We start from the raw sequence: 27439 nt of genomic DNA, 5'->3' as shown, positions 1-27439 counted from the left end.
AAATAGGGAGCCTACATCCTGGGAACAAATTTTTACTCCTCACACTTCAGATAGAGCCCTAATATCCAGAGTATACAAAGAACTCAAAAAATTAGACAATAAGATAACAAATAACCCAATCAACAAATGGGCCAAGGACCTGAACAGACACTTCTCAGAGGAGGACATACAATCAATCAACAAGTATATGAAAAACTGCTCACCATCTCTAGCAGTCAGAGAAATGCAAATCAAAACCACCCTAAGATACCATCTCATTCCAGTAAGATTGGCAGCCATTATGAAGTCAAACAACAACGAGTGCTGGCGAGGATGTGGGGAAAAGGGTACTCTTGCACATTGCTGGTGGGGCTGCAAACTGGTGCGGCCAATTTGGAAAGAAGTATGGAGATTCCTGGGAAAGCTGGGAATGGAACCACATTCGACCCAGCTATTGCCCTTCTCAGACTATTCCCTGAAGACCTTAAAAGAGCGTACTACAGGGATACTGCCACATCGATGTTCATAGCAGCACAATTCACAATTGCTAGACTGTGGAACCAACCCAGATGCCCTTCAATAGATGAATGGATAAAAAAAATGTGGCATTTATACACCATGGAATATTACGCAGCACTAAAAAATGACAAAATCATGGAATTTGCAGGGAAATGGATGGCACTAGAGCAGATTACGCTTAGTGAAGCTAGCCAATCCCTAAAAAACAAATACCAAGTGTCTTCTTTGATATAATGAGAACAACTAAGAACAGAGCAGGGAGGAAGAGCAGGAAGAAAAGATCAACATTAAACAGATACATTAGGTGGGAGGGAAAGGGAGAGAAAAGGGAAATTGCATGGTAATGGAGGGAGACCCTCATTGTTATACAAAATTTCACATAAGAGGTTGTGAGGGGAACGGGAAAATAAACAAGGAGAGAAATGAATTACAGTAGATGGGGTAGAGAGAGAAGATGGGAGGGGAGGGGGGGGATAGTAGAGGATAGGAAAGGTAGCAGAATACAACAGTTACTAATAGGGCATTATGTAAAAATGTGGATGTGTAACCGATGTGATTCTGCAATCTGCATTTGGGGTAAAATTGGGAGTTCATAACCAACTTGAATCTAATGTATGAAACATGATATGTCAAGAGCTTTGTAATGTTTTGAACAAACAATAAAAAAAGAATTGTATGCAAAAAAAATAAGAAAGCTCATGTATAATGGCATAATTTGGTGTGAACATACTTTATATACAGAGTTACAAAAAATTGTGCTGTGAATGGATAATTATGAATGTAATGCACTCCACTATTGTCATGTATGTAAGAAATAAATAAAAAAAAGGAAAAAGAATCAAAAGAAATGGGAGAAAAGATGAAAAAAATAAAAAGAATTTAGCGAATTCTTGAAAAAGAATTCCAGAGACAATGAGAAGAGTTCCTGAGCTGGAAAAACACCATTGAGACTTATTTAATAAAACAAGCAATAATTTTTCTTAGTAGTACACTTATTTGATAATTGCCTTAGAATTTCCCAAGCACAGTACCTGCATAATCTGAGTCACATCTTAATCTGAGTCACTGTGAACTTGTGGTTACTTTGTAGCAGTTGGTATAAAACTATCAATGCATACCAGGCTCTGTATCAACAGGGCATACCTGCCAAGAATAGTATGCTACAGTAGTTTGGTCCAAATAGTACTCTGGTTACTGAGCAACATACTCTTGCCATCAAGAACCCTGATTGGGTTCCAGGTAAGATACCAACAATACACTGCAAATGCCATCTACTTTCTTTTTCTAACAAACAAGACTGCATACATTACTCTCTTCCCAGGAAGGATTTGCAGAGTGAGAAACATTCCTCTACCCTTTCCCTCAGCTCCCCTACAACTCTTTCTGTTTAGGTGTCTGCTTTCTATTCCCAGGACAAGGACAGATAGAATTCCCCATGTTTGCCTCATGGATCAATATTCCCACTAACAGTAATTTTATGGAAGGTAGAAACTCAGAGTAGTGTCCTGTCCAGGGCCACATGAGTTGTAGTTGGACACAATATCTTTAATTAATTAACTTATTTTTATGTGGTGCAGAGGACGGAACCCAGGGCCTCACCTGTGCTAGGCAAGCGCTCTACCGCTGGACCACAACCCCAACACCAACCCCTGAACATGCTTTTTGACCTCCCTGTGTGTGAATTTCAACACAGCCAGGTTGGCTGGACCGGGTCTTCTGGCCCAAGTTCAGTGCTCTTTTTGCCACAATACTTGCATGCACTTTCACAAGCCTGTGCCAACTTGCCACCCCAAAGAGAACATCTAAAGTTTCTCTCTTAAAAGCAGCCTAAAATTTTAACAAGCGTGCTGATGTTTTCAACTCTCATTTTTATTTCAGCTGATAGCAGACCTTCGGAAGGACCAAAGCCAGGAAGAGAAATCAGGGAGTAGTCCCTCCATTTAAAAAGGTTTATTCAGAAATTCAAACACCCTTGTTCTCTCCACCTCCAACAACAGAAGATACTGACTGAGTCCCAGTGATTTTACCAGCTCCCAGCCTTACCCCTGGTAAGTCTACGGAGGGAAAAGGCATTCACCCAAGACTTCCTGGGACATTTTTACAGAATTGGGCTCTCCAAATCTTTCCTGTCTAAATTCTCAGAGTACAAATAGTTTTAATGGATATTATTTCATAATAGATTGAGAAAAATGTGTCCCTAGGACCATGTGCATTTTCCAACAGTGAGATCTTTGGGGGTAATCCTAAGGTGTATGCCACATTCATGGCAATTTTATTGGACTTGAAGCATAACTTTTATTTTAAATGGACTACAGAAGTTTATAATTACTGTTTCACAAGTCTTTGACATATTATTCACCCTATCTATGATTTATTTTTTAATATTTATTTTTTCAGTTGTAGTTGGACACAATACCTTTATTTTACTTATTTTTATATGGTGCTGAGGATCAAACCCAGGGCCTCGCTCGTGCTAGGTGAGCGCTCTACTGCTGAACCACACCCCCAGCCCCATCTATGATTTATTTGATGCCAATGCCTGGATCAGGAAGTAAACACATGAATATGACATTGTTCCTGTGGGAAAATACCACTGGCTTTACAACACCTGCTTTCAAATGGGGAAGTTTTAATTAATCCAGCATCATGAAAGCAGGGACTGCCTGTTCACTAAAGCCCTGATTAAGTGAAATATAAGTAAGTTTTTCTTTATTCAATTTTTCAGAGGAAGAAGTTACAGAGGATAAAGTTCTCTGTTCTACCCCTATATCAGTGGTTCTCAGCTCTGGCAACACATCACCATCATATGGGGACACTTAGCTATGGTAAGCCCTGCCTCAGACCAATGGAATCAGAATTTGTGGAAGAGGGCTCATCATTCTGTTTTTTAAAAAAGCTCCCCAAGAGGCTGGGGATGTGGCTCAAGCGGTAGCGCGCCCGTCTGGCATGCGTGCGGCCCAGGTTCGATCCTCAGCACCACATACCAACAAAGATGTTATGTCCGCTGAGAACTAAAAAAATAATATTTTAAAATTCTAAAAAAAAAAAAAAAAAGCTCCCCAAGTAACTGTGATTTGCAAATAGGGTTGAGAACAATTGTCCTATACTGACAGTTTTCAGAAACAAGTGTGCATCAGAATCAGCTAAAGGCCATGTTAAAATATAGATTGCTAGCCCCATCTGGGTATTTCTGATTCAGTAGGTCTAAGGGTTGTGAGACTTCTAACAAGTTCCCAGGTGTATGTTGCTGCTGCTGGTCCACAGACCTCATGGAGAATCACTGCTCTAACATCTTCTCCAGTTAAGCAACATTAGCAGTTATTCTAAATTAATTTATTTTTAAAATAATTAAACCACTCTGAGTGCTAAGATTTCAGGAAGGTTTTCAACAGCATGGAGCCAAGCTGAACCATCAATTAAAACAGGTAACTTTGTTTATCAGAAGGCACCCATTCCCTGAGAATTTTAATTACTGAAGTTAAACCAGTATAAGGTCAGACGCAATTCAATTCGACCCTGTGCAATTCAATTCGACCCTGTAAACACCTCCCATCAACGGCTTGTGCAAGGCATTAGCTGGAATGTGCCATGAGCAATTCATTCTTTCCTTCCTAGACAAGTGAACAGACTCTCAGACACAAGTCCATGCACACAAACACAACTGTGCAGTCAGATAATGACCAAGGAGGTAACACAGACCTGCAGGAGGAACAATTCAAAAAGATCTTTACTCAGGACAAGATCTTTTAGCAGGGTTTCCAAGGGGTCTAGCCAGCTGCCAGTTTTCCACTGTCTACAACAAATTTTACAATTCCAGTGCAGCTTACTGCCTGGAACTTATCTCTAGCCATCACAGGAGTGATCAGGATTCTGGGCTAATTTAACTTGTAGGTTGAAGGCAATCTCTGTGGTTTATCTCCCTTTGTGTTTTTATAACAATTAGCCCAATGCTTTACATTATAGCTGAATACTTGAGAGTCAACAAAGAAAAGATGTAATGTGGAAGGTAAACCTAGTGCATCCCAGGGGTGCAAACAGGTAGAGAGGTGAGGTCAGGTTCTAACCACCAGTCTTTTTCTCTGTAAGTAGCATCTTCATTCCACATTTAACATACTAAGGCACTTAAGAAATGTTTTTGACTAACTCAAATTATGGCAATCACATTAAGCTGCGATGGAATGGTAAGGGTGGGAAGCGGCAGCTCTTTCACTGTTTGTTTAGGTAAATTTGCAAATACTAAGAGAAGATCCCTCATTGCCTGGCTCATTCCCTAGCAGGGACAGAGGGCTGAATTCCGTATCCTACTCTGAGTATCCTACCCTCTGGCTAAATATGTAGTAGGTCCTCAATTCATGCTCTTCCAGGTTAAAATAACTTGTTCAATGCATTACTGAGTCTCAAGAATTTGTTCAAATTATTTAGACATCATTTGACATGCAACAATCAATTCAGCTGAGGGAACTGAAAGCTGGCAGGCAGTCAATTTCAAAACCTAAATGCAACATCACCAACTAGGTACGGAATCCCTCTTACACCCACCAACCTGATTGAACACCATCCATGAAGTTGAGATCCCTAGACCCCTGGCAGAAGTAGAAGCTTTTTTTTTTTTTTTTTTTTTTTTTTTTAAGATGAGAACACCACAAACACTTATGTGTTCTTAAAAGAACTTAAATAAATGTAACCGTTAAAGGCTGAAATATCCTTTGGAGTGATAATGTAGCCAAGATTACAAAGGGCAGGCTGTGTACCACTTACCAGAACAGGGTTTCTAGACAGCCTCTTCTACCTAATAGCTGAAGACAGAGGTTATCATCCTATTTCTATAAATGTAGTTTGCTAGACTCAGTCTCAGGTGATCAGGTTAACTAAAATGAATTCAAATTTCACCTTTCAAGAGCAGTACAGAATAAAATGTCAAAGAGCCCCAAACCAAAATTTAAAGTACTACTGGCTATTGGATCCTTCTTGGTGAAGTAAAACTAAAGGAAAAAAAAATATTTTCATTTTATTAAACTGTGAGTTTTTTGATCAAAGTTGTTGCTTTCATTTTCTGTCAATTAAATAATACTGTATTGCCATGATTTAAATTGAACTCTTTTGAGTATTATCTCTTTTTATTTTGAGTATTATCTCTTTTGAGTATTAAAGGCATCATTTTTCCAAGATAGGACACTACCCAAGTATTAACTGCCACTCAAAACTATCAGAAATGTAAAGTGAATCCAGACTGTGCTTCAATGAATAGCAAAACATGACGATTCTACTTGTAATAGGACAGAACTGGGATTTACTCTGTTGTTCCTTTCAAAAGACAAGAATAGTTCTTATTCAACAAAGGAGTCAATATAAATAAGAGCACAGGAGGGATATTTAAACTACTCAAGAGTTATTTAAACTCATTTTTAGAAGCATGTATATAAAACCTGTATGTAGAATTCAAATCATTTTCTGTGTTCAATGAAAAGGTCTGGTAGAAGATCTGCTTTCCAGCAACACTTTGCTAGTTTACTCAGGTTACAATATTGAAATGAAAGCAATATAAAAATTTTAAATACGCCCAAACATCCTACTAATTATCATCAATTTTCTCTTATCCCAACCAGTTTCAATCAGTGAAGCCTCCAAGTATTTGATTCTCTCTATAACCTCATGTCAGGAATTGAATGGCAAACTCAGAGAAATTGATATTGCTTTTGTTTTCAGAGAGGGGACTGATGAATTTGATGATAAAGGATGCCCAACCATTTGCACTCTTTGTGTGGCTCAACTCCTGTACACACACAATGTCAGAGGCTCAGACATCAGTTGCTCTAGCTCAGAAGCATTTCCAAAAGTCCAGAAAACATGGATGTTCCCAAAGGCTGATAAACATGCAAGAGCTACCCAATATGGGATATTCAGAAGATGGGTACTGATCAGAGCTCTGTGGAAAGCCCTGTGGCAAGGTTTTATAGGTAGAGACATCTACGTGGCTCTGTCAGGAAGCCTGGGAAACAGGCTCTTTCTGGCATATTTAAATAGGAATATTCTCTTCTACCCCCAAAGCTGTTTTTCTTGACTTGAAAAACAAACTGAGGGGCAAATTAAGGAGGAGAAACCAAGACTGTCTGAGAGGTTAGCAGGTCACTGGAGGCAGCTAGGCCTCCAGATGGCTTCTGATTTTCCCTGCTCTGATTCCCCCCAGGCTGGGATTATACCAAGAGGAAAAGTCAGTGAAAAAAATGAAGAAAAATACATTTGTTTGGATGCATATCCACAGGCAGTCAAACTATTAAAAATCAACAATTAAAAAAAGGGTATAGAAATATATATCACATTTAGTCCTTGAAGCTCACTAGATTTCTTGTTTCTACTTACCTTTAATCTTGTAACTGGAGAAAATTATAAAAATAAATCTTAAATTCAGTCTCTCTGTTGAGGGTACTTGGGAGCTTTTAGTTAACACTCTATAGCAGAAAATAATTAAATATAATCACTGGACTGTATTGTGAAAAAACATCAATATTTTAAATTACAAAGGGGTCAAGAAGCCACTTAGAGCATACAAAAAAGGGAAAAAAGGGTGATGGATTATTCAGGATAGACTCTGGTTGACCAGACTATATCAACTGTGCAGAAAATTTGATATTATACTTACCCCTAGTTTTTTTTTCCAACAATAAAAAAGTATTTATCTTTCCTAAAGAGCAGGCATTTAGGTTATGTTAGAGTCTCTAACATTCTCTAAGCCTCAGTCTATACATGTTCAAAAGGAAAAAAATCAAAATAACTTTTAATTTCACATAACTCAATATATCAGGGTCTTTAAAAAACAGGAATATGTAATGCAAATAAAGCAAGCACTGAAATTTACTAAAAATTTTAAAACATGACTACCAGTACAGTGCTGTTGACCAAAAGTCATAGTCATTTAGAACATTCTATAGCCAAGCTGAGAGTTTTTCATGACTTTGGTAAAATGCTAATACAGAATGATCATTCAACACTGCCATGGACATATTGACATCAAAAATAATACAAAAGCATTATCAAATTTCTTCAGGAACTTTCTGAACCATTAGAAATGTTTGCAATATTTTCTCAATATATAATAGAGGTAGATACCAAAGATCTGAGTGCTTTGTGCTTTGGATTTTTAGTAGGGAAGAGAACTGGCTGGGTCTCATATCAAAGTGACCACTGTATTTTGCTTGAGAAAGACTTACTCATATTTGGTATAGTAAATGGCATATTTCTTAGAAAACCAATGATTTTAAAGAAGAGTAAATATATTTTCCTCTTGTAGACCATGGCTAACCACAGTATGGCACAATTCTGGAGAAATCAGACCTCACCCAGTTACAAAAATAGCAAAAAGGATTCTTGCTGCTGGCAGAAAAGTGACAAACATCTTTATTGATACTAGAAAAGTAATACGTTAAAATTCTTCTATTAGGCATTAAAAAAGCCAGTTTTTTCATGTAAGACAAAATAATTTGTATTTTTATAAAAGTTGAAATAACCCTTCAGGAGAAAGAATAGAAAGAGGTGAAAAAAAATTTAAAAACAGGGACTGAGGCTGAAGCTCAGTGGCAAAGCGCTTGCCTTGCATGTATAAGGCACTGGGTTTGATCCTCAGCACCACATAAAAATAAATAAAAATATTGTGTGTCCATCTATAACTTAAAAAACATTTTTTAAAAAACCAGACTGATGGCTGGGGTTGTGGTTCAGTGGTAGAGTGCTTACCTAGCACATGTAGGGCACTGGGTTCGATCCTCAGCAACACATAAAATAAAATAAATAAGGTAAGGGTATTGCGTCCATCTATAACTTAAAAAAAAAAAAACCAGACTAAAAGCTAAAAATGTAACCCCGACTACATTTCTCTGATCTGAACAATCTGGACCTCAGTTCTCTAATCCATAAATTGGGGGCAGGTAGGCAGATGTCTTCCTACATGGCTTGTGAAAATTGTTATAAAAGGATTCACTAATCAGTAATTGTTATTACTGTTGTTTTAGTTCAAAAAGGGCTTACTATAAATATTAATGTAAGGAGATTATTATTTGTCGGTATAAGCCCCAAACAAAGCAAGTATCGTTATTTATTGATCTTTCCTGATTGCCATAAACACCAACATGACTCCCAAAAGATCCCCAACCTCCTGAAATTCAGCATCCTGAGTAATCCCTTCCCAAAGAATGTGAGCTGGACAAAGAAAATGAGGCTGAGGGATGACATGCTGCTCAGTGACGGGTCATGAAAGGCAGTGTGGAGTCACTCTCCTCTGCTATGCTCTCTTGGATTACTCACTCTAGGGGAAGCCTGCTGTGAGCAGACTGACGCAGCAGCTCATGTTGTGAGGAGCTGAACCCATACAAGGAAGCCTGGTGGAAGATCTCCCAGCCTCAGCTGAGCCTTCAGCTGACTGCAGCCCCAGCTGGCAGCTTGATGACACTTTTTTGAAAGATGCTGAGCCAGAACCACTCAGCTAAACTGCTGCCATATTCTTCATCCTCAAAAACATGTGAGATAATAAATGTTTGTTGTTTTAAATTGCTAATTTGGGAGGTAATTTGTATGCAGCAATAGATTACAAATACAAAGCATCTGAAAGCATCTTGCTTGCAATTAACATTTAAGATCAGCTAATTCCTTGGTTCTGAATTACCTTATCCAGTGGTAAATGGCATTGTGCACCTGAGTTTTGTTTGTCTTGACTAGTAACTTTAGATGCTGTCCACTTAATCTACTACCAATTAAGCATCTCTAATTCAAAAATCTGAAATCTGAAATGAACCAAAATTTGAAGCTTTTTGAGTGTTAACATGATTCCACAAATGGAAAATTTCACATCACTATTCATGTACAAAATTATATACAAAGCACCATATAAAATTACTTAAGTAAGCAGCATATATATACATATATATATATTTTAAATATTATATATATGTATATATATGTATGTGTATGTATGTATATGTGTGTGTGTGTATATATATATATATATATATATATATATATATGCGTATATATATCAAATATTATAAAATCTGAAAAAATCTAAAACACTTCTGGTCCCAAACATTTCAAATAAGGTATACTCAACATGTTTAAACAAACATACCTTATATTTGATTCTTGTATTCACCTACTGTGAATACAAGAGTTAAGCTGTGAATAAGAGTTAAGCTGTTTTGGGGCTGGGGTTATAGCTCAGTGATAGAACGCTTGCCTGGCATTTGTGAGGCCCTGGGTTCGATCCCCAGCACCACATAAAACTAAATAAACAAAATAAAGGTATCATGTCCATCTACAACTAAAAATATTATTTTTAAAAAGTATAGCTGTTTTGTTTTTAAATCAGTTTTTCTCCTGTGATTCGCAGATTTTTAGTGTAAATTGGGTTTAAGAGACACATAGACCTCAACACCAAATGTATTCTAATATCCTTTTTGGTTAAAACCTCCTATCATTGCTGATAATAATTTGGGCTTTGAAAAACTGTCATACAGATTTATGTCATAAAGAAGTATGTGAAGTTTGGACCCCATCCATTCCTATCTAGGTTGCAATACTAGTTACATATTTGTTTGAAGTTGCTTATGAACTTTGATGTGACTTGACTTTTATTTTTATCTTTAATGTCGATAGATCAGTAATGGAATTTTTAAAAATAACCATTTATGCCACTTAAAACAAATAAATTTTTAAATGAAATTTTATTTGTAATTAAATTAAACATAGTTAGCACGTCACATGGGGTGAGAAAGCTTCAAGTCCCAAGCTGAATTTTTCTTTTGGCATTCTGAATGATGTGACCCTCCAATGAATAGCAGCTTTTAGTTCTCTTTCCTTTATTGACCCATGTCTCCACCCAAGGCAGACTATGCTCTAATAAATAATTGAATACTTGAAAAAAAAGAGAGAGAGAGACACACACATAGGGAAAAATATTTTCATGTAACCTTACTGAGTTTTATAATTTAAGAATTAACCTATCTTTGTTTTTTGTTTCTTTAAAGACTGATTTGCAAAACCTATTCTGGTTCCAACAAATCTAAAACTCTGCCTTCTAATGCTCACTCCACAGCCCTGTGCAATAGCCTATGCAGCTCATCTTAACGTTTTACTGTTTTTGCCATGCTAGGAATTGAACCCACGGCCTCACATATGCTAGGCAAGTGCTCTACCACTGAACTACATCCCCAGCCCTCACCTTAAATTTTAATAGAACCTTCATATTTAATATTTTTATTCCATTTTAGGTCAAAGATAGAGTAAAAAATTTGAAAAGTCATTTTCAAGAGAAAAAAAATTTTCAACTGCTTTTTACCCCTACAGTTTGAAATAAAGAAGAGAGGGAACAAATTATTAATGTATCTTATTACAATTTTAATTTTACAAAAAAATTATTTAATGAACAGCTATTTCAGAGCATTCGGAATGTAGCTTTGGAACTACAAATAAGACCTAACTCTCACAGAACTTCCAATTTTTAGTTTTAAAGACCAGACCCCAAAATGGAGTTGGCTATTTTTATGGAACTACTGGGATCCATCACAAATGAGGGGAGCCAACTGTAATCCTGAACTTCCAGATTGGTGTTTGCCACTCTGTCATGCCTTACCATAGATGATTCACCAACTCAAGATCTCCAAGACATGTGCTCCATCTCACCACTATACTAAGAAGCTATTTCATCATTCATATAAATTACAGAGCAAAAAGATACTTTAAAAATGCTAATTTCAACTGTCAGAGCAGTTTTTAATTTTGTTTCTTAAAAAGTCCCTTAGGTAACTGGCAGTTTTCTTTAGTTTGCCTTAATGAGTGTTTACTGCACCCAAAGCCCAGACGCAGAATCCATATGGCCTTCAATTTCCTTGACTTAAATATAAGAAAGTTCAACAGTAACCAAAATACTTCTCAAATATATTCAAAAGCACCATTTTTTCACCACTGCATTTTCCTACCGTATACTCTGCTTTTAAAACCACTTGCCTTACATTAGATGTTTTAGAGACAGAATAACTCAAGTTCTTGTTTTAAAGTGTTTGCCAAACATATGAGAATCATAGTTTCTTAGGAAATGGCTTAAAACATCATCTATAGTTGGCTTAGTGCTTAATTGGAAAGAGTGTGATTTAGATCTATACAGAAATACTCCTCCAATTATATGAAAATATAGGCTTTTTTTCTCATGAACATGTATTATGAAACACTTGTACACACAAACTTATATTACTGTCACACATTCAGCATATGTAAGGCTATATTTATAAAATAATTTTAGATGGTTTCACATAACAGAAACATCATAAGATTATTACATAAAGATAAAAATATAGGGTATTTTATAATAGAGAAAATAAAATAAATATTCTACAAAACCAAATGGAGGATGGTTGCTGTTACTGAGAACTAACTTAATTTTGAGCTTTCCAACAGCTATCAAGGTTAGATAAAGAGACATACTAGTTTATCCAGTTTTTCAAGAGGACTTTTCCCTCACACCCATATACAAACCTAAGTGCAAGAAATATTAAATACACTGGACAGTGTCTTCAACAACGTTTTTGGAGATAATATAGATTTTCATATGGCAGAGACTGCAAACTGGCAACCCATGGGCCAGATTTAATCTGTAGCTGTCTTTTTAACATCCTCACGGTCTATAATTTTTTTTTAAATTGTTGCCAATTTTAAAATTTGGAGATTTATAACATAAGATTTTTTTTCCTCGCCAGTGCTGGGGGTTGAACCCAAGGCTTCATGCATGGTAAGCAAGCACTTTACCAAATCCTAACCAGCCCTTCTGGCTTCTCTTGAAAATTTAGATTCGGGAACATTAGCCCCACATTTCCAAATAACAACAGCTGGCTAGCGCCAATCTCAGCTTTCCTTGCACACCCCAAATACCTCCTTGCCACCACTTACTCATTTCATTTACATGCACTAGCCCTGCAAGCATCTGAGTGCAGTCCCTTATAAATATATGGCAATCTCTGACAACAATCTTACTACAGCTGACATATAGGAAATGAAGTCACTGATCTTAGAAGACTGGTGTGCAGGAAGCTAGAGAGATGGAATACAGATTCTCTCTGGCTCTGCTTCATCAGGGGCTCTTTACCCAACAAAGAAGCCAAATTCCAAGGACTTTCAGGGCTCCCCAAGAGTTCTTTGCCATAGGGTAAGAAGTCACAAAGAGAAAAGTGTTTTTTAAAGTGATATCCTTTTTCTGAACAAAACTCAGTTATGCAGGACGGATACTGAGGAAGTGCATATTGGAGTAAGATGGTTCACATGTGGTCTGATTTGCTGAGCATCCCCTCTAATCAGTTTTAAATGTTTGAGCACCACCCATGTGTTCACAGAACTTAAGCAAAACAGATAAAAGGAGAGCTGCTTTGCCTGAAGAAGGGATAGGAAGGCCAAGAGCTGCTCTGCTAAAGGAAAAAAAAAAAAAAAAAAAAAAACTTGTTTCCCATGAATAAGCAGGTCCCATGTCACTATATCCACCACTCTTCAAGTCAGTTGACTCCAATGCTCTGCCAAGAGCTGGAGTGCAGTCGCTGGCCAAGGAGGTCTCTGGAAAGTTCTTGAAGGGCACACATTCTGTTGTTGGTTATAGAAACATCCATAGATTTAGTAGTCTGGCTTGCAGTTGGAAGAGCAAACATTTGTTTCTAAAGTGAAAGTGACATGAGATGGAAGGCCATTCCACAGGAAGCAGATGCAGATGTAACAAAGGCAGGGTCTACGCTTCCCTCAGGAAAGAGTTTGGATCTGCTAGAGGGCCTAATCAAGACCCAGAAAAACACACCATAGGATGGAACCTCATAAACTGGTTTTTAAAGTAGCAATCCCTTTTCTAAACCAAATTCTAGACTGACTTCCAATACATAAAAGAGCAATGAATGTAGCTGTCTTCAGATTGCAAGGTGGTGAGATGCCAAGATTCCTCATGTACATTCATCCATTCCTTCTTCCCATACATTTGGCATCTCTCTTCAGAATCCTAAGGCTCTGAGATACACAGTGTTAAAAGCAATCCTATGGGATTAAAAGATATGACTTTGGCCCAGAAATTTTTAAGGCAGGCATTAATACCTTGACCATAATCATTACATATAAACTGAAGCCACAAATAAATTTTAATATCTAAATTATTATTTTGAAACCATTATTGAAATACACATACACATAAAACCATTCGTACAAAAATCAATTAACTAAAAGGCTAACTTTTCCCTGGAAAAAACTCACAATGTAGAAAAAATGATTTCAGAAACCAGCCACCTGTTCCCAGTTCTCGGTACTCTTAAAAAAATGCCCTTTAAATGTGCCCAATTCACAAACCTAAATCTATCTCACTTCAAATAATTGAGCAAACAAAATCTTTGTCATCTCAACTATTTTGTGATTAAATGTGTGATGATTTTAAGAATAAGCAGCTAAAATTTTTAGATATTAAGCAACTAGTATTTTGTTCTTCATTCCTTAAAAGGGAGAACAGATCCTACATTTTGAAATGTCTGAGCCTAAAATTTGATTTCTAAAGAACCTTGATTTCATCATCTTCAGTGGTGGCATAATGCAGAGAGTTTTAAAAGGCTTGGTTTACAAATTCAGTGTCCCCGACTTGAAGACATCATTATCAGTTTGAAGAGAAAGGGGAAAAGAGGCCAGCTGGATCCAGGAGAGAGGTCAGATGATTTACCCATCCACAGAATTTTTTTCTATCCTTCAATGGATTGGAAAAAAAAAAAAAAAAAAGATGTTTTCCCTTTACAAAGGATAAAAACAATTGCACTTCAGGGGGAGAAAACATAATCTAAACTTTCAACACCAGGAAATTCCTTCCCAAATTTTCAACCACTTACAAAAGTCTACACCGTGTGACCCCCACACCCATTGAAGCTCGTGTGTCTGCTGCACATTCCAAGGAAGCATGTGCCACAGAACCCATACATTCCAACACATTGAGCAAGCACACACACGCCTCCCTGGCCGCCCCAAACCTCAGTCAAAGAGGGGGCAATGGGGCTGCAGGCAGGCCTACACAATAGGCTCCGCACCCCAGCCCTTCCCAGCCATCACCTCCGTCATGCTAAGGGGAAGGAGAATAAGGGAGAGGAAGTGGCCAGCCCAGGCCCTTAGAGAAAGAAATGCAAAACCTTTTTTGGGGCAGGCCAGCCACATACTCTTTAGAGTTTTAAAATGTCAAAGGAAAAAACAAGTTGCAGGAGACTCTCAGTCCTGCTGTCATAATGGAATCTACACGCTACCACGGAGGACCAGTCCTTCCCATGTGCTCTGGAATTATAGGGAACGCATAACCACCCAGGTTCAGTCACCCAGTCACCTCTGCTTCTGTGGCCTTTCCCTCCTGTCTTCCATCCTCTCCCATCCCTCCCTCTCCCTCTGTTCTTTATTAATAACTGAAGAGGCTAAAACTGCACGTTTTCTATTAATCTGTTTTCATCATCTACATGTGACTCAACAGACACAAAACATTTTATTTCAAAACATTATACATACAATTATGAAGAAAAACACCTAATTCTCAAAGTATGCATTGTTAAAAATCACAAAGATCAGGAAGGACTAAAGTAAAAGGTCTCTCTATGTAATATAAAAGAACTATCTGGCCTGTACTCACAAGAACATTTCAAAAGATCTTCTACTTCATGAATTGGTAGGAGGTTAACCTGTCTAGGGAACCACCATTCAATTTTTTTTGTCTCACTTTTCAAAAAGAAAGGGTAAAGAAAAGATATAACATAGAAATAAGAATGTATTTTCTGATAATATTTTAATCCCTATTAGAGGTTCTTGACTAAGTAATATTTTATGAGAAATTTCATAAGATGATATTCTGATCAAAAAGGATCATCTTTCTTAATAGAAGCAAATCACTTATATCTCATTTCACTGGAATATAGCCCTATTTTAAGGTCTACTTTACTAAATTTAAAATCACAAATGCACAAGATGCTTAAGGACTGCCTTACAAAGAACATACAAATCTGCTCCCTATTTTTCACTAGCTTTTTCATATTTCAGAAAGTTAAAATTTTCTAATTTTAATAAGATGAACATTTTATAAAATATAATTTCAAGAGTCCCTATTTCCCTTTTCCAAACTATAGACATTTTTAAAAACATAGATAAAATAAAAACATGCCAAACTTTGTGTAACATTCCAGATCCTAAACAAAAAACAAACCCAAACAAAACAAAATCTGGTAGGATTGGATTTAATATCCCGCATAGATCACTTGCAAATGACCTTGGAAAGGCATAGGTCTCACAGTACATACGATATGAAGTTATTTGGATGCTAATAAATCCCTCAAGTTTTTTGTGGGTTGATTTGTTTCAGGATGTGTATATATGTATATGTGTGTATGTATGCCCAAAGGTATGGAATTAGTTGCATGCATGTTTTTTGCACATTACAACCATGACGTTTGTTTCAACATCTTTTCCCCTTACATAATTTATAGATTCCTCTACTAGAGATCTACTTCAAGAAAATTGCTTCAAATTATGACTAACACTTTCAATTATTTTTCAATTATATTAAATTTAAAATATACTAAACTTCAGCCCCTTATCCTTCTTACTATATCTGCTGTGTACATGTAAATTTTACCCAGAGCTAGGAGTAATATACAAAGTTACTCCACAGCCTATGTACAAACTATCACAATTGCTTACTTGATTGCTAAGGTGCTATTACTTTATTCCAACTAGATGAATGGCAAAGATAATATGGCCACTGCTTCTCTGAAGCAGTTTTGGTCCAATGGACAGAATTGTTTTAGGAATCTGAGGCTTCACAGCCCTATCTGTAAAAGGAATTAAATACAGATCTCTCCAAGCTGTTCAAGGGATAAAATAAAAGGCCTACAAGGCCTAGTCCATTGTCTAGTACATAGCAAATACTCAGTATTAGTTACTATTCTTTCTCTTCTCCATCTTCCAAGTTAGATTTCCATGGAAATCACCAAAACCTGATGTAGACTGTACTAACTTGAAGAAATACATGAGGAGTTGGAAATAACCCTTTCACTTATTTTTTTCCTTAATAATTCTTCCCTCCCTCCCACTACTACCATCAATATGATAGTCCATGAAAGTTAAAGGAAACAGAAGTATGAATGCAGGAAAAAAAAAATGCAATTATGGGGAAATGAACTATACTTCACATGCTTAGTTAATAAGTGTTTTAGAGTGATTACAACATTAAGGTTGCCCTCCCTATTCATATTCAAACCATCCCCACAGGAGAGGTAAAAGGCCTTGTTCTTATATAGAAAGTGAAACAGAGAGAAACATCACCTCTGGGGCAAATCTGGGGAAAGATCTGGCAGTTCCTACCAAGGAAACACAAACCAAAACACAGTGCTGACCTCTCAGAATGGACGGACTGGCTGCAACCCGTGACAAACCCACCCAGGTGAGTCCTCACACTAGACTTCTCACACTACTCACCACATGGCACACAGTCTTCATCAGGGCTACACTCACTGCCTAATCTGTATGTTTCAGGTGCTAAGTGAAACACCTGTCAGGGCAATGTTCTATTTCATAACACGAATAATGCATCCACTGAAAAAAGCAATGTAAAAACAATAAAAACACAACCCTCTTGGGTACACCCCACTTCCCTCTACAGACAAGCAAGCAGATGGTAGGAGGTAATGCTGCTTTTAAAATTCCTCATTTTTGTTTCTAATTATTTTGTCCAAAAACAAAAATAAAACTGTAACAAACAAAGATCAGATTATTTGAACATATGCATGTTTTTTGCACATTACAAAAAAAAAAAAAAAAAAACCACATACAAATCAGATGTATAGAGATGTATCAGAACTCTTAAGTTTTCATTTATGGGACTTAAAAAATAAGATGGTTGCAAAGGATCAAATCTATTTTCACATATTTCCATCACTATTGAACAGCAGCCTTGGAGCCTTAGAACTCTCTCAGTTGGCTTCTTTAAAAGTTAAAAGTAAGTAAAACACACTGAAGTGAGAATCAGAAGACCTGGGTTCTAGCTCTTCTATTTAATTAACTTAGTTTCTTCGAGACTAAGTTTCCTCATCTGAGAAAAGGGATACCAATTTTCTTCTCTTTTTCACAAAATTATTATTTGGAATAAATGATATGTGTAATAGCCTTGAACAGCCTTAGTACTATATGAATATAAGATGCAGGAACATAAAAATACATTCCCCTACAATAATGCTGCTAGTATTGCTTACATAGCAATACAGGGAATCATGAAACTATCTTTCTTATACATTTAAAACAAAAATTTAAAAATTCAAGTTTCCCCCTAAGGCAAATTCACATTTGGGGATGAATTATGTGACAATAAGAAAACCTGAAAATAACATTCTCATTGCCACAGTCCCATACAAAATTACCTGGTAACTTAGTGCAACACTTCTTATGTTAAAGGTAAATATTAGAAAGTTTGAAAGTTTTCATTTAAGGGACTTATTAAAAGACCTACTTTAACAGAATGAGAAAATCCTAATGGAAGCATTCATATTTTAAGAAATAAAGTGTCAAGCATGAATAATTAGAAAAACCAGGAATAAACAAAACACATCCTAAGAATGCAAACTTAGCGAGTGAAAACCATCAGCTTAGGGAAGAGATGTATAATTATTAAATGATAGAAACAGAGATGATTTTTGGACTTGATTGCCTACCAATAATAAAAAAGCATCCATTTTCACTAATCTACTTATTCTACCTCAATATGCAATCAAACTAAACCAAATTAAAGGAACAGCCACTGTATTCTCCCTTCTTTTTGGCAGCTGAAGCAAGTAAATTTAAAGTTTTCTGTAAAAGAAAATTATTTTTCTTCACTTTTTCAGACTAAAATCCATGATCAAAACAGGAAAAGTAAAACCTTAAAAATGATGCTCTGAGCACTCTGCAATTTTGCTGCCCAAAATAGAAGCCATACAGTCCATGCCACCAAATGAAAATTATAAGTTTGTATGCATGAAGTCAAATTATGAAGTAAACGATTTTAAATGTTTTAATGGTAATAAATGGGAGGAAAAGCTATTATCTGTACTGGTAGGTGCTTGTTTATTTGCTATTCTCTGCTTGATAACATTGTTTAGAAAGACTACCCAAACTAATTTGAACTTGAAGTTGTAGGAAGAATACAACTTCACTAATAAATTATTTGGGCACGTTTTGTTAAACAGAACTCTCCCATCCCTCAAATTAAGTGGCCATAGCTTTTGAGAGATTATGTTTTTGATTAAAAGTTTTAGAGCATAAATTTTTAAAAAATTGGTTTAGCCAAGCCCCTCCAGTCTCAAACACTGAAAAGAGCTCTGAAGACACTTTGGTGGTATTTAAATTTAATTTTAAAAAATAAAATTTGAAATCTATAATTCAACCTTAACAGCTCCCCCCCCCAAAAAAAAACAAAAACAAAAAAACATTTCAATGCTACATTGCTTCTAATGAGACTGATTCAGTTTGTGCTATGCAAAATAATGGGTTACCTTCCAAACTATACAATTTCTAAATGAAAATGTACATTCAAAGCTGAAATTTTCTAATACTTAAAAATAGCTTTTGGATCACTGAAACCTTCACAGAATCACACTCATGAGAGGATATATCCAAGTCAAAAGGAAAAAAGGCAGATTTTGCAGTAGATGGTCCTCTCGGTAGCATGTTCACTAAAAAAGCAACCACAGGTGCCTGTGACTTCACTTCCACAACAAGGTTAACCACCTAAAGTGCTCTCATTTAAGGCAAATACCATTGCATCTGATCCCCTTTACAAGTCTCAATCACCTAATGATTATCATTAGCCTAGTCAGGACTGAAATCCAGATCAACTGTTGTTCAATTGAAGATCTCCTCTTCCCTCCTGACACCATCTGTCTGAAACCACTGTCCCCCACAACACACACACACACATACACACTCTTGCACACATCCCACTGAATCACAGTGATGACACATTTAGCTTGGTAATATCCTCTAACTACTCTGACCAATTAATTGCTCATCTACTTTTGAGGGTTTCATTCGTAGACTTGGAAGAGTGATTCAGTTGTACATTGCAAATATTTAGAAAGTTTAAAAGTATCAAATTGTACAAATGATTTCTACAAAAATCTGTTTTCCACAGATTTGCTGACTTCTAATAAATGTACCCAGGTTATTATCCTTTTATTTGGGCACGTTTTGTTAAACAGAACTCTCCCATCCCTCAAATTAAGTGGCCATAGCCACTATCATTTCAATTCACTATCATTTACATTCTTCCCCAACCTACTAAAAAAACCTGGAGCAAACTTCATTAAAAAAAAATTGTTTACTCAAAATAGTAGTGAAATAATAGTTTTGATAAGTAATTAGTTCAAAATCCTCTAATCCCTTTAAAAATATTTTAACTTTCTTAAAGAAAATATATTGTACTTTGAATCATTATGCATAGAAGATTTTGTACAAATATTACTAATCTTTCCTCATCTATTGAATGATGAGGAAAGATTGAAAGATTAGTAATATTCTTTCAACATGGTAAAACACAAAACTTAACACCATTTCTACTGGCCATCTTACCAGCTATAGCAACAAGGAAACATTATTTTTATTATTGAAAAATCACAATTTGTCTAATGTACTACATATTACCAATTACCTTTTAGAATGAGTGTTTAGGTGGTCAGCTAGTATTTGTATAAATTAAGACCTTACAATTTAAAATCAATATGTATTTGGTGAACTGAAAAAAATCAAGCAACACATAAAACTTATTTTGATATGTAGACTTCATTGGTTTTATTATTTAACAAAATAATGTTAAAAATCCAATGAACAGACTTTTAAAAAGATAAACTCAAATTTTAAAACTACATCATTAAATTACCAACTAATTTTTTTCTCCATTGCTTCTGTTTGAACTCTAATATTTATTTCTTAGAGATCACAAAAATGTGTATTTTCTAGAACTATATGAGAACAACCTTTTTTAAAATGGGAAACTAAATGTCCAACTCCAAAACCAAAAAAAAAAAAAATCTTAAAGTTTGATATTGTGCATTTTGTATTAATGTATTCTATCCACACATGAAATCTATACAATTAAATCCAAGTATTAATTTCTTATTCAACAAATTCTTGAAATAAGCTACCATATGATTTTAACCTAATAAAGTCTTTTCTGTTTCTAGAAAATTAAAAATTGATGCAGCAAAAGCCTTTGTTGTAGGAAGACTTGAGGTTGGGTGGGTTTTTTTTTTTTTTTTTTTTGCTATTTAATTCAACTATACACAATGTAGTACATACAAGCAAAATACAATTGAGATACTGTTTTCTTTAACATTCCTATAGGAGACCAAATTCATTTGCATGGGAGACAACACAATTACTGATTTTTAACTCATGAAAGACAAATTCATAGCTTTTTCCTACACTACCTCATAGTATTCACACCATCTCAGTGGAAGCATGTCTAGAATTACTTAGTAACTTCCTACAAGTGGGCAGAAATTGCATTTTTCAAAGTTTTGTTTCTCACAGAATCATTCAACTTTAGATACAAAAGCACATTCAAGTTAGTGTATGTCTTAGCTCAAAACAATTTATGCAATATGTTTGTGTGTGTATATGACTTTTTTTTTTTTTTAAAGTAAACTTTCATCAACGCCAAAACTGAAATTTCTCTCAAGGAAGTTTCCACAACTTTGAACAGTATTTTAATAGTTACCAGTTTTTTCCTCTTTAATAAATCTTTAAGCCATAATATACTACCAAAATATGAATAGAGGAAAAAAAGATGCATTCAAGAGAGACTGAAACCAACTTAGGAAATAAAGAGAAATAGATGCTCTGTGTGTGGTTTACATTACAATAATTTGCATTTAAGAAGAATGAAACACATATGGCCAAAAAAACAATTTCTGAGTGACTGAGAAAATAACAGTATCTAGTCTACTGTGTAACAGCACATGTAAAATGATGTTGGAAAGACATTTAACAAAAGACCCAACTGGTAAACAAATAACATGCCAATAATTTCATTAAGATAGAAAAATCTCCTTCCAAATTATCATTAGTCTGGCTGGGGCTGCAGCTCAGTGGCAGAGTGCTTGCCTAGCATGCATGGGGCACTGGGTTCAATCCTCAGCATCACATAAAAATAAACAAATAAAATAAAGGCATTCTGTCCATTTAAAAAACAAAACAAAACAAATTATCATTAGTCATAAAAAATATCTATTTAGGATGCAGATATTAAAATTTCTTTTTGGAGAAATCAAAGAAATAACTACAATATACAGAAAATTAGCACTCAATTGTTGAATCATTTTTTAAGCAAGCAAGCAGTGAAGATGAATTGTTTTCTTCACATTTTCACTTCAACTAACACAAAAACCACATATAGAACTGAACTAGCGCTCACTAATTTACTTTTAACTTGTTAATTTTCATTAAAAATGCAACAAAAGAACACCAAAATAGTCACCATATAACATGAAAGCTTTGGTTTCAAATGTCACAGTACCCTGGTTTTTGAAAGCCACCAGCATGGTAGTGCCCAGTACTACACGATAACACACAGCTGCCTCATCCCAGGAGTCTGAACTCAGTTTACACCACCAGTTAAAGCTCTCTTTCCCTTAGCCTACAGTCCATGTAGCTAATTTCTACATTTTAAGCCAATAAAGGAAAGGAAAATGTATTAAAGACATCCAATCAGAAATGAAGCAAACTCCTCTATAACAGCAGCTTATGCATACATTTGGTATGTTAAACATCCTCAAGTGTAGTGAATCATATACAGCACATTTTAATCTACCTCCTGGACATTTCATATCACTAGCGTATTCAGAGAAATTATGGACTAATAGGGCTGGATAAGTTCTAGAGTTCTTTTTAATTTATGCAAAAAACTTGGAATATACTTCTGAATTTTAACTCATACAAACAGAACAAAATTATTTAAATGACATTCCAACTAACTGTAAATAATCTATGAATTTCAAAAAAAACTATAAAGTAGTATGCTTGTTAAGTTTTAGATGATAATGGCTTTAAATAAACTAGTATTTCACTTATATTGCTAAATTAAGTGACATATATTACAACATGAAATGAGACACCAACTAACTGAAGTTAAAATTATAATGATTTTTACTAATTATAACCCCCAAAAGGATTCACAACAGCTAAGCGGCCAACAGGCATTTATAGAAACATAGTGCTAACATCTTGGGAATTCTTTCAAACACTGTTCAATATATTCATCAAATTTTAAAGTGCTGTGGGATAAGTTATTTAAATTTACAATAAATACTTAGTATACCAATCAGCTTCTACCTGGAATTCTTCAGCAAAAGTAATATTAAAGAAAAATTTACAAATTAAGAATATTTACCAATCAGCTATGCATTACATTTTTCCCAAAAGAAGAAATAGCTTTGCATGACACATGAAAGTGTAAGTTATAACTCTTAGCTCTTTTTTAAAAGAAAAATAATTTCTAATATATTACAGAATCACTTGCAAACAAAAGATATTCTGTTACTAGTTAAAATGTAGTTGGAAACGTAGACACAATTTTTAAAAATCCCTTCAAAATACATCTAAGCATTTATAAAATGAAGGTAGATTATTTTAAAATGCATCAATCCTGGCAAAAATCAAATGGCTACTACACTATTACAAATTGGAAAGGTGGTGAATCAAAAACAGTCTCTCCAATTCAGCTACTTAATGACTAATGGTGAAGAAGTGTATGTGAATGGGATATAAGCTAAGTTGGACAATACACAAGATTAGAATGATTAATAAAGGGCCCGAATTTAAAGTCCACAATATACTTTGTTTAAACAAAGATGTTCTCGCTCATTCTTCCCTCATAGATATTTTTCATGTTAGCAAATCACTGTGGAGCAATCCAAACCCCACAAAATTTGCTACTCCTTCACTAACAATAGTGCAGTTAAATGTAACGATTTCACTGAGATATTTGTTTGGCCTCAAAAATTTCTTAAAACAACAATAACAACAAAATGCTCAAAAGCAAGACTCAGTTTTCTCAGTGACTTTTTTTTCTTTTAAAGTCTAGCTTTTCACTACCATGCAATACAAATAGCATACTCTGTAGAATGCTATGCAAAATATTGACCCCTTACTATTTTATTATTCAACATTACACTATCTAAAAAAGAAAAGTAATTAATCCCGTGGTTTAGTTAAGCAATTCAGCTGACACAGTAAATATTTACTCTTAACATCTCACAGGAAGTCTTGACAAGTATTTGTTGCCATTGTGCTGGGGATAGGGGTGGGAGTGGGAAGTGGGGGGTGGGAGGCAACTTTTGATAAACAAATGGTCCCAGCGAACTGAACCCACCTAACTTTAACTATACTGACCCCCAATTGAGCACCAGTTATTTTTCATGTACAGTAAACACCTTATATAATGAAAGTAAAAAATTGGAACTTTCTAAATTATGTATCTCCACTATCCAAACAAACAAAAACCTTTAAAAAAAAAAAAACTACAAGAACACGTTTTTAAAAGCTGAGGCTTATGTTGTTGTTTTTACCTATATGTAAGCCAAATCGCAAAGAAAGAAAAACTAAGCAAATGTATTTACCTTAGCTTTTTAGAGACTGAGTAATCAACTTCCATGATTTTCCCATGCAATTCCACTTTACCTTTAAAACAAAAATTTAAAGCACTCAGAATCTTCCTGAGATCAAACCCGCGGGGGTCTAGGAGGGGCACGCACACAACTCCACGCTAGGGCTCCGCCTTCAGGCGCCCACCAGGGGTCTCTACGAGGCTCCAGCTGGGCTAAGTTGGTGCCCAGTGTGAAGAAAGGTGGGTGCTCGGGGTCTCGTAACGATGTGGGAAGGGCGCAAGCCCGGTTCCGACCCCAGGTATAGCTGTGGGTGGCATTACCGGAAAAACAAATTTAATAAAGAGCGGCGCCAATTTGAAAGGATGAGCTCATTTGAAACTCAAGCTGCAGGGCTGGCGTGGCTCCGTTCCTCTCCAGGCCCCCACCTCCCCATTCTGGTAACCCCAAACCCGAAGACTCCACTGCGCTCCCCCAGTCTCTCTTCCCTCCTGGTGGCCCCGAGAAGACGCGCCGAACCCCCCAGCCCCCGCGGGTCGACTACTGCGAGAGCCCGGTCCCAGCCAGCTTCTGGGTGTCACCTTGGCCTCGCCGCCGCCCCGCCCCCACCCCACGCGCCCTTGGGGAAGGGGCTCTCGCCGGGCCCAGGGTCTGGGGGCGCAGGCTGGGGGACTGGGGGCGAGCGCGGCTCCGAGTGGTGCGAGTGAGGGAGGGAGAGTTGGGGAGTGCGCGCGCGCGAGTGTGTGTGTGTCGCTCTCCGACTCCCGTCTGGGCTCCAGCGCGCTCGCGGGCCCCCCGGTCTCCTCTTTCCCGGTTCTCAGCCCCGGCCCCCACCGAGTTGAGACAGGGCACCTCGTAAAAAGGTGCTTCTGGCCAAGCGGGAGGCAGGGGGACGGACGGCGGAAAGCCCCCAGCCCCGAGTTCTTCTCAATAAAATCGGACAAAAAATTCAGGGAAAAATAGGAGCGCTTGAGATCAGCAAGAGGGGACTGAGCTTCGGCAAAGGACTGAGGGAGATGTGCCGTCGTTCAGGGGCTGAGGTTTGGGGAGCCCCTGAGCATCGAAGGGGTTCAGCAGGATGGAGCCGAGGGGTGCAGAAAGTGGGGGGCCTTGGGGCAAGGTGGGGAGGGGGGGATTGAAAAGAGTGCGGCTCAGGGGAACGCCAGAGGGCGAGAGGTCCTGGGCACGAGGCATGGGAAGGAGGAAGGTCCGGCCAGGAGAGAAGATGCTGGATTTTGGGGGAGTCCCCTGATAAAGGGGGTAACAGAAAGATCAGGGAAGAGGGGGTACAGAGGACTCTGGAAGGGTGGGGGTGGGAGCTTTGGAGAGCAGTTCGGAGCACCAGAGGAACATAGGGTGCCCCCAGAGAGCCTCAGGGACCCTTGGAAGGACACCGGGAGCGCCCCTGGGCTGCGGCCCGGAGGGCTAGGGGTGAGCCTGGGGCTGTTGGGGGAGGGGAGCGGGCCGTCCCGGGAGCAGGCGGGCGGCAAGAGTTAAGGGTCTGGTGCGTGGAAGTGAGCTTGCGGGCGCGGGATCCCCCGCCGGGCGCCGCCCGCCGGACTCGGCCTCCCAGCTGGAGCCGTCCCGACCCGAGCGGGGCGAGGCGGGGGGAGGGGGCAGCGCTGAGTGCTCACCCGAGAGGGTCTCGATGGCGCGGATGGCCCAGTTCTGGTCGGGATAGTCCACGAAGGCGTAGCCTGACTTGAGCAGGACCTGTCCCGCCAGGGGCAGCTTCCTGTCCCCAAAGAGCTGCCGGAGGTCGTCGGCAGTGACGGCGGGGCTCAGGTTCCCGATGTAAAGCTTGTTCATCATCCGTCCCTTCCCCGAGAGCCCGCGGCTCCCCCGGCCCGGTACCCGGCGCTCCTCGCCTCCTCCGCTGCCCTCGTCTCTCCTCCTCCTCCTCCGCCCCCCCTCCCCGCCCTCCGCCCGCCCGCCACCCACCCCCACCCTCACCCTCAGCCTGGCTCCCCCCACCGCGGCCGGCCCGGCCCGCCCGGGGGCAGAGGCGGAGGCGGGGACTCGGCGCGGCTGCCTCCTCGGGGCAGAGTCCCGGGCCGGGCGGCGGCGCGCGGACAAAGCGCTCTCTCTGCCTCCCTCTCTCTCCCTCTCTAGGCGGTGGCGGGAGGAGGAGCAGCGGCGGGCGGCGGCAGCGCACCCCGCGTGTGTCTGTGTGAGAGTTTGTACGGGCGTGTGCGCAGCCGAGAGTGAGCGAGCGAGCGCCCCCTCCCAGCCCCGCGCCGCTGCGCCCCTCACCTCACGCCCCCAGCGCTCTGAGCGCTTGGCGGGGCTACCCCAGCTCCAGCTCCGCGCCCGGCGGGCGGAAGCGGGTCGCGGCCCCGGGCTAGGGCTTGGTGCGCCAGAACCCCGGGCGGCCACGGCGCACAGGCCGGGCGAGCGACGGAGCGGGGCTGGCGCGCCCCGAGCGCGGGTGGGAGCGCGCGAAGGGCGCGGGGGAGCGGCTGGGAGCCGCTGGCGTGGGAGGGAGAGGGGCTGCGTGTGAGTATGGAGAGGGGTGTGCGCAAGGTGGACCGGATGTTAGTGCGCGGCTGCCACGGCAAGCGGGAAGGTGTGTCTCGGAGGTGAGAGGCAAGGCCAGGCTGGAAGACAACTTTCGCAGCGAGTTGGCCGAGACTGGCTTCCTGCGCTTTCTCGGCGGTGCGCTCGCTCGGGGACCAGCACTCGGGTTCGGCTCTGGGAGGCAAGCAGGCGGCGCGTGTGGTCAAAGGATCGTGGACGCGAGTCAGGACACCTAGGGCCCGGGACCCGGCGGGCCCTCACGGTCTGCACCCGGGGAAGTTGCTCCCGGCCCCGGGCCTCAGTTTCCCGATTCGTGAAGTGAGGCGGAAGGCCAAAGTTACGGGAGTCTTGTCCTCTCCGCCCGGACTCTGCGCGCTCGGAACCCGGCGGCGGACGGCAGCCTGAAGTTGGCAGCTGCTCTCTATTCTGGGAAGAACTGAGGGCTTTCCCCGCAGTCCCTACACAACCAGGTGGCGGGTGGGGCAGCGAGCCGGGAGGGAGAAGAGCCTGCGGCGGATCCTGAGAGGTTGGGTCCGCGGCCGCGGGTGACGGATGCTCGCTTCAAGGCTGCGTGGCTGCGTTCAGTCCCAGAGCCGGGGTGGAGGGAGGCGAGGGTGGCTGGAAGCCGAGGCGCGCGGTCTGTGTAGGAGTTCTCTGATCATTGGAGAGGGCCGGGAAAGAAAGAGGTCCTTCCAAGCAGAGGAAACAGCGTTACCGACGGAAGAGGCAGGGTTGAGATGAGAACAGTCCAAGCTGAGGGACTCTGGAAGGAGCCA

General features: G+C 39.2%; 1 protein-coding gene across 3 annotated transcripts in view; it reads right to left on the bottom strand.

Moving 5' to 3' along the window:
• The window catches only part of IGF2BP2 (insulin like growth factor 2 mRNA binding protein 2), a 161668-nt gene extending 135548 nt beyond the window's left edge, over positions 1–26120 (bottom strand). For 2 of the 3 annotated variants that reach the window (XM_081302149.1, XM_081302150.1), the window contains exons 1-2: positions 25781–26120; positions 24162–24222 (exon numbers count right to left, since the gene is read on the bottom strand). In XM_081302149.1, coding sequence (XP_081158275.1) covers positions 24162–24222; positions 25781–25958 — 239 coding nt within the window. In that variant the 5' untranslated portion in view covers positions 25959–26120. Of the gene's footprint in view, positions 1–24161; positions 24223–24727; positions 24834–25780 lie in introns of those variants that run through there. The other variant, XM_081302151.1, reaches the window with a different exon arrangement.
• Positions 26121–27439: the final 1319 nt, after the last annotated feature.

Source organism: Spermophilus citellus, assembly GCF_964194105.1.
Source record: "Spermophilus citellus genome assembly, chromosome: 7".
Classification (NCBI taxonomy): domain Eukaryota; kingdom Metazoa; phylum Chordata; class Mammalia; order Rodentia; family Sciuridae; genus Spermophilus; species Spermophilus citellus.
This window is presented reverse-complemented; position numbering and strand designations above follow the sequence as displayed.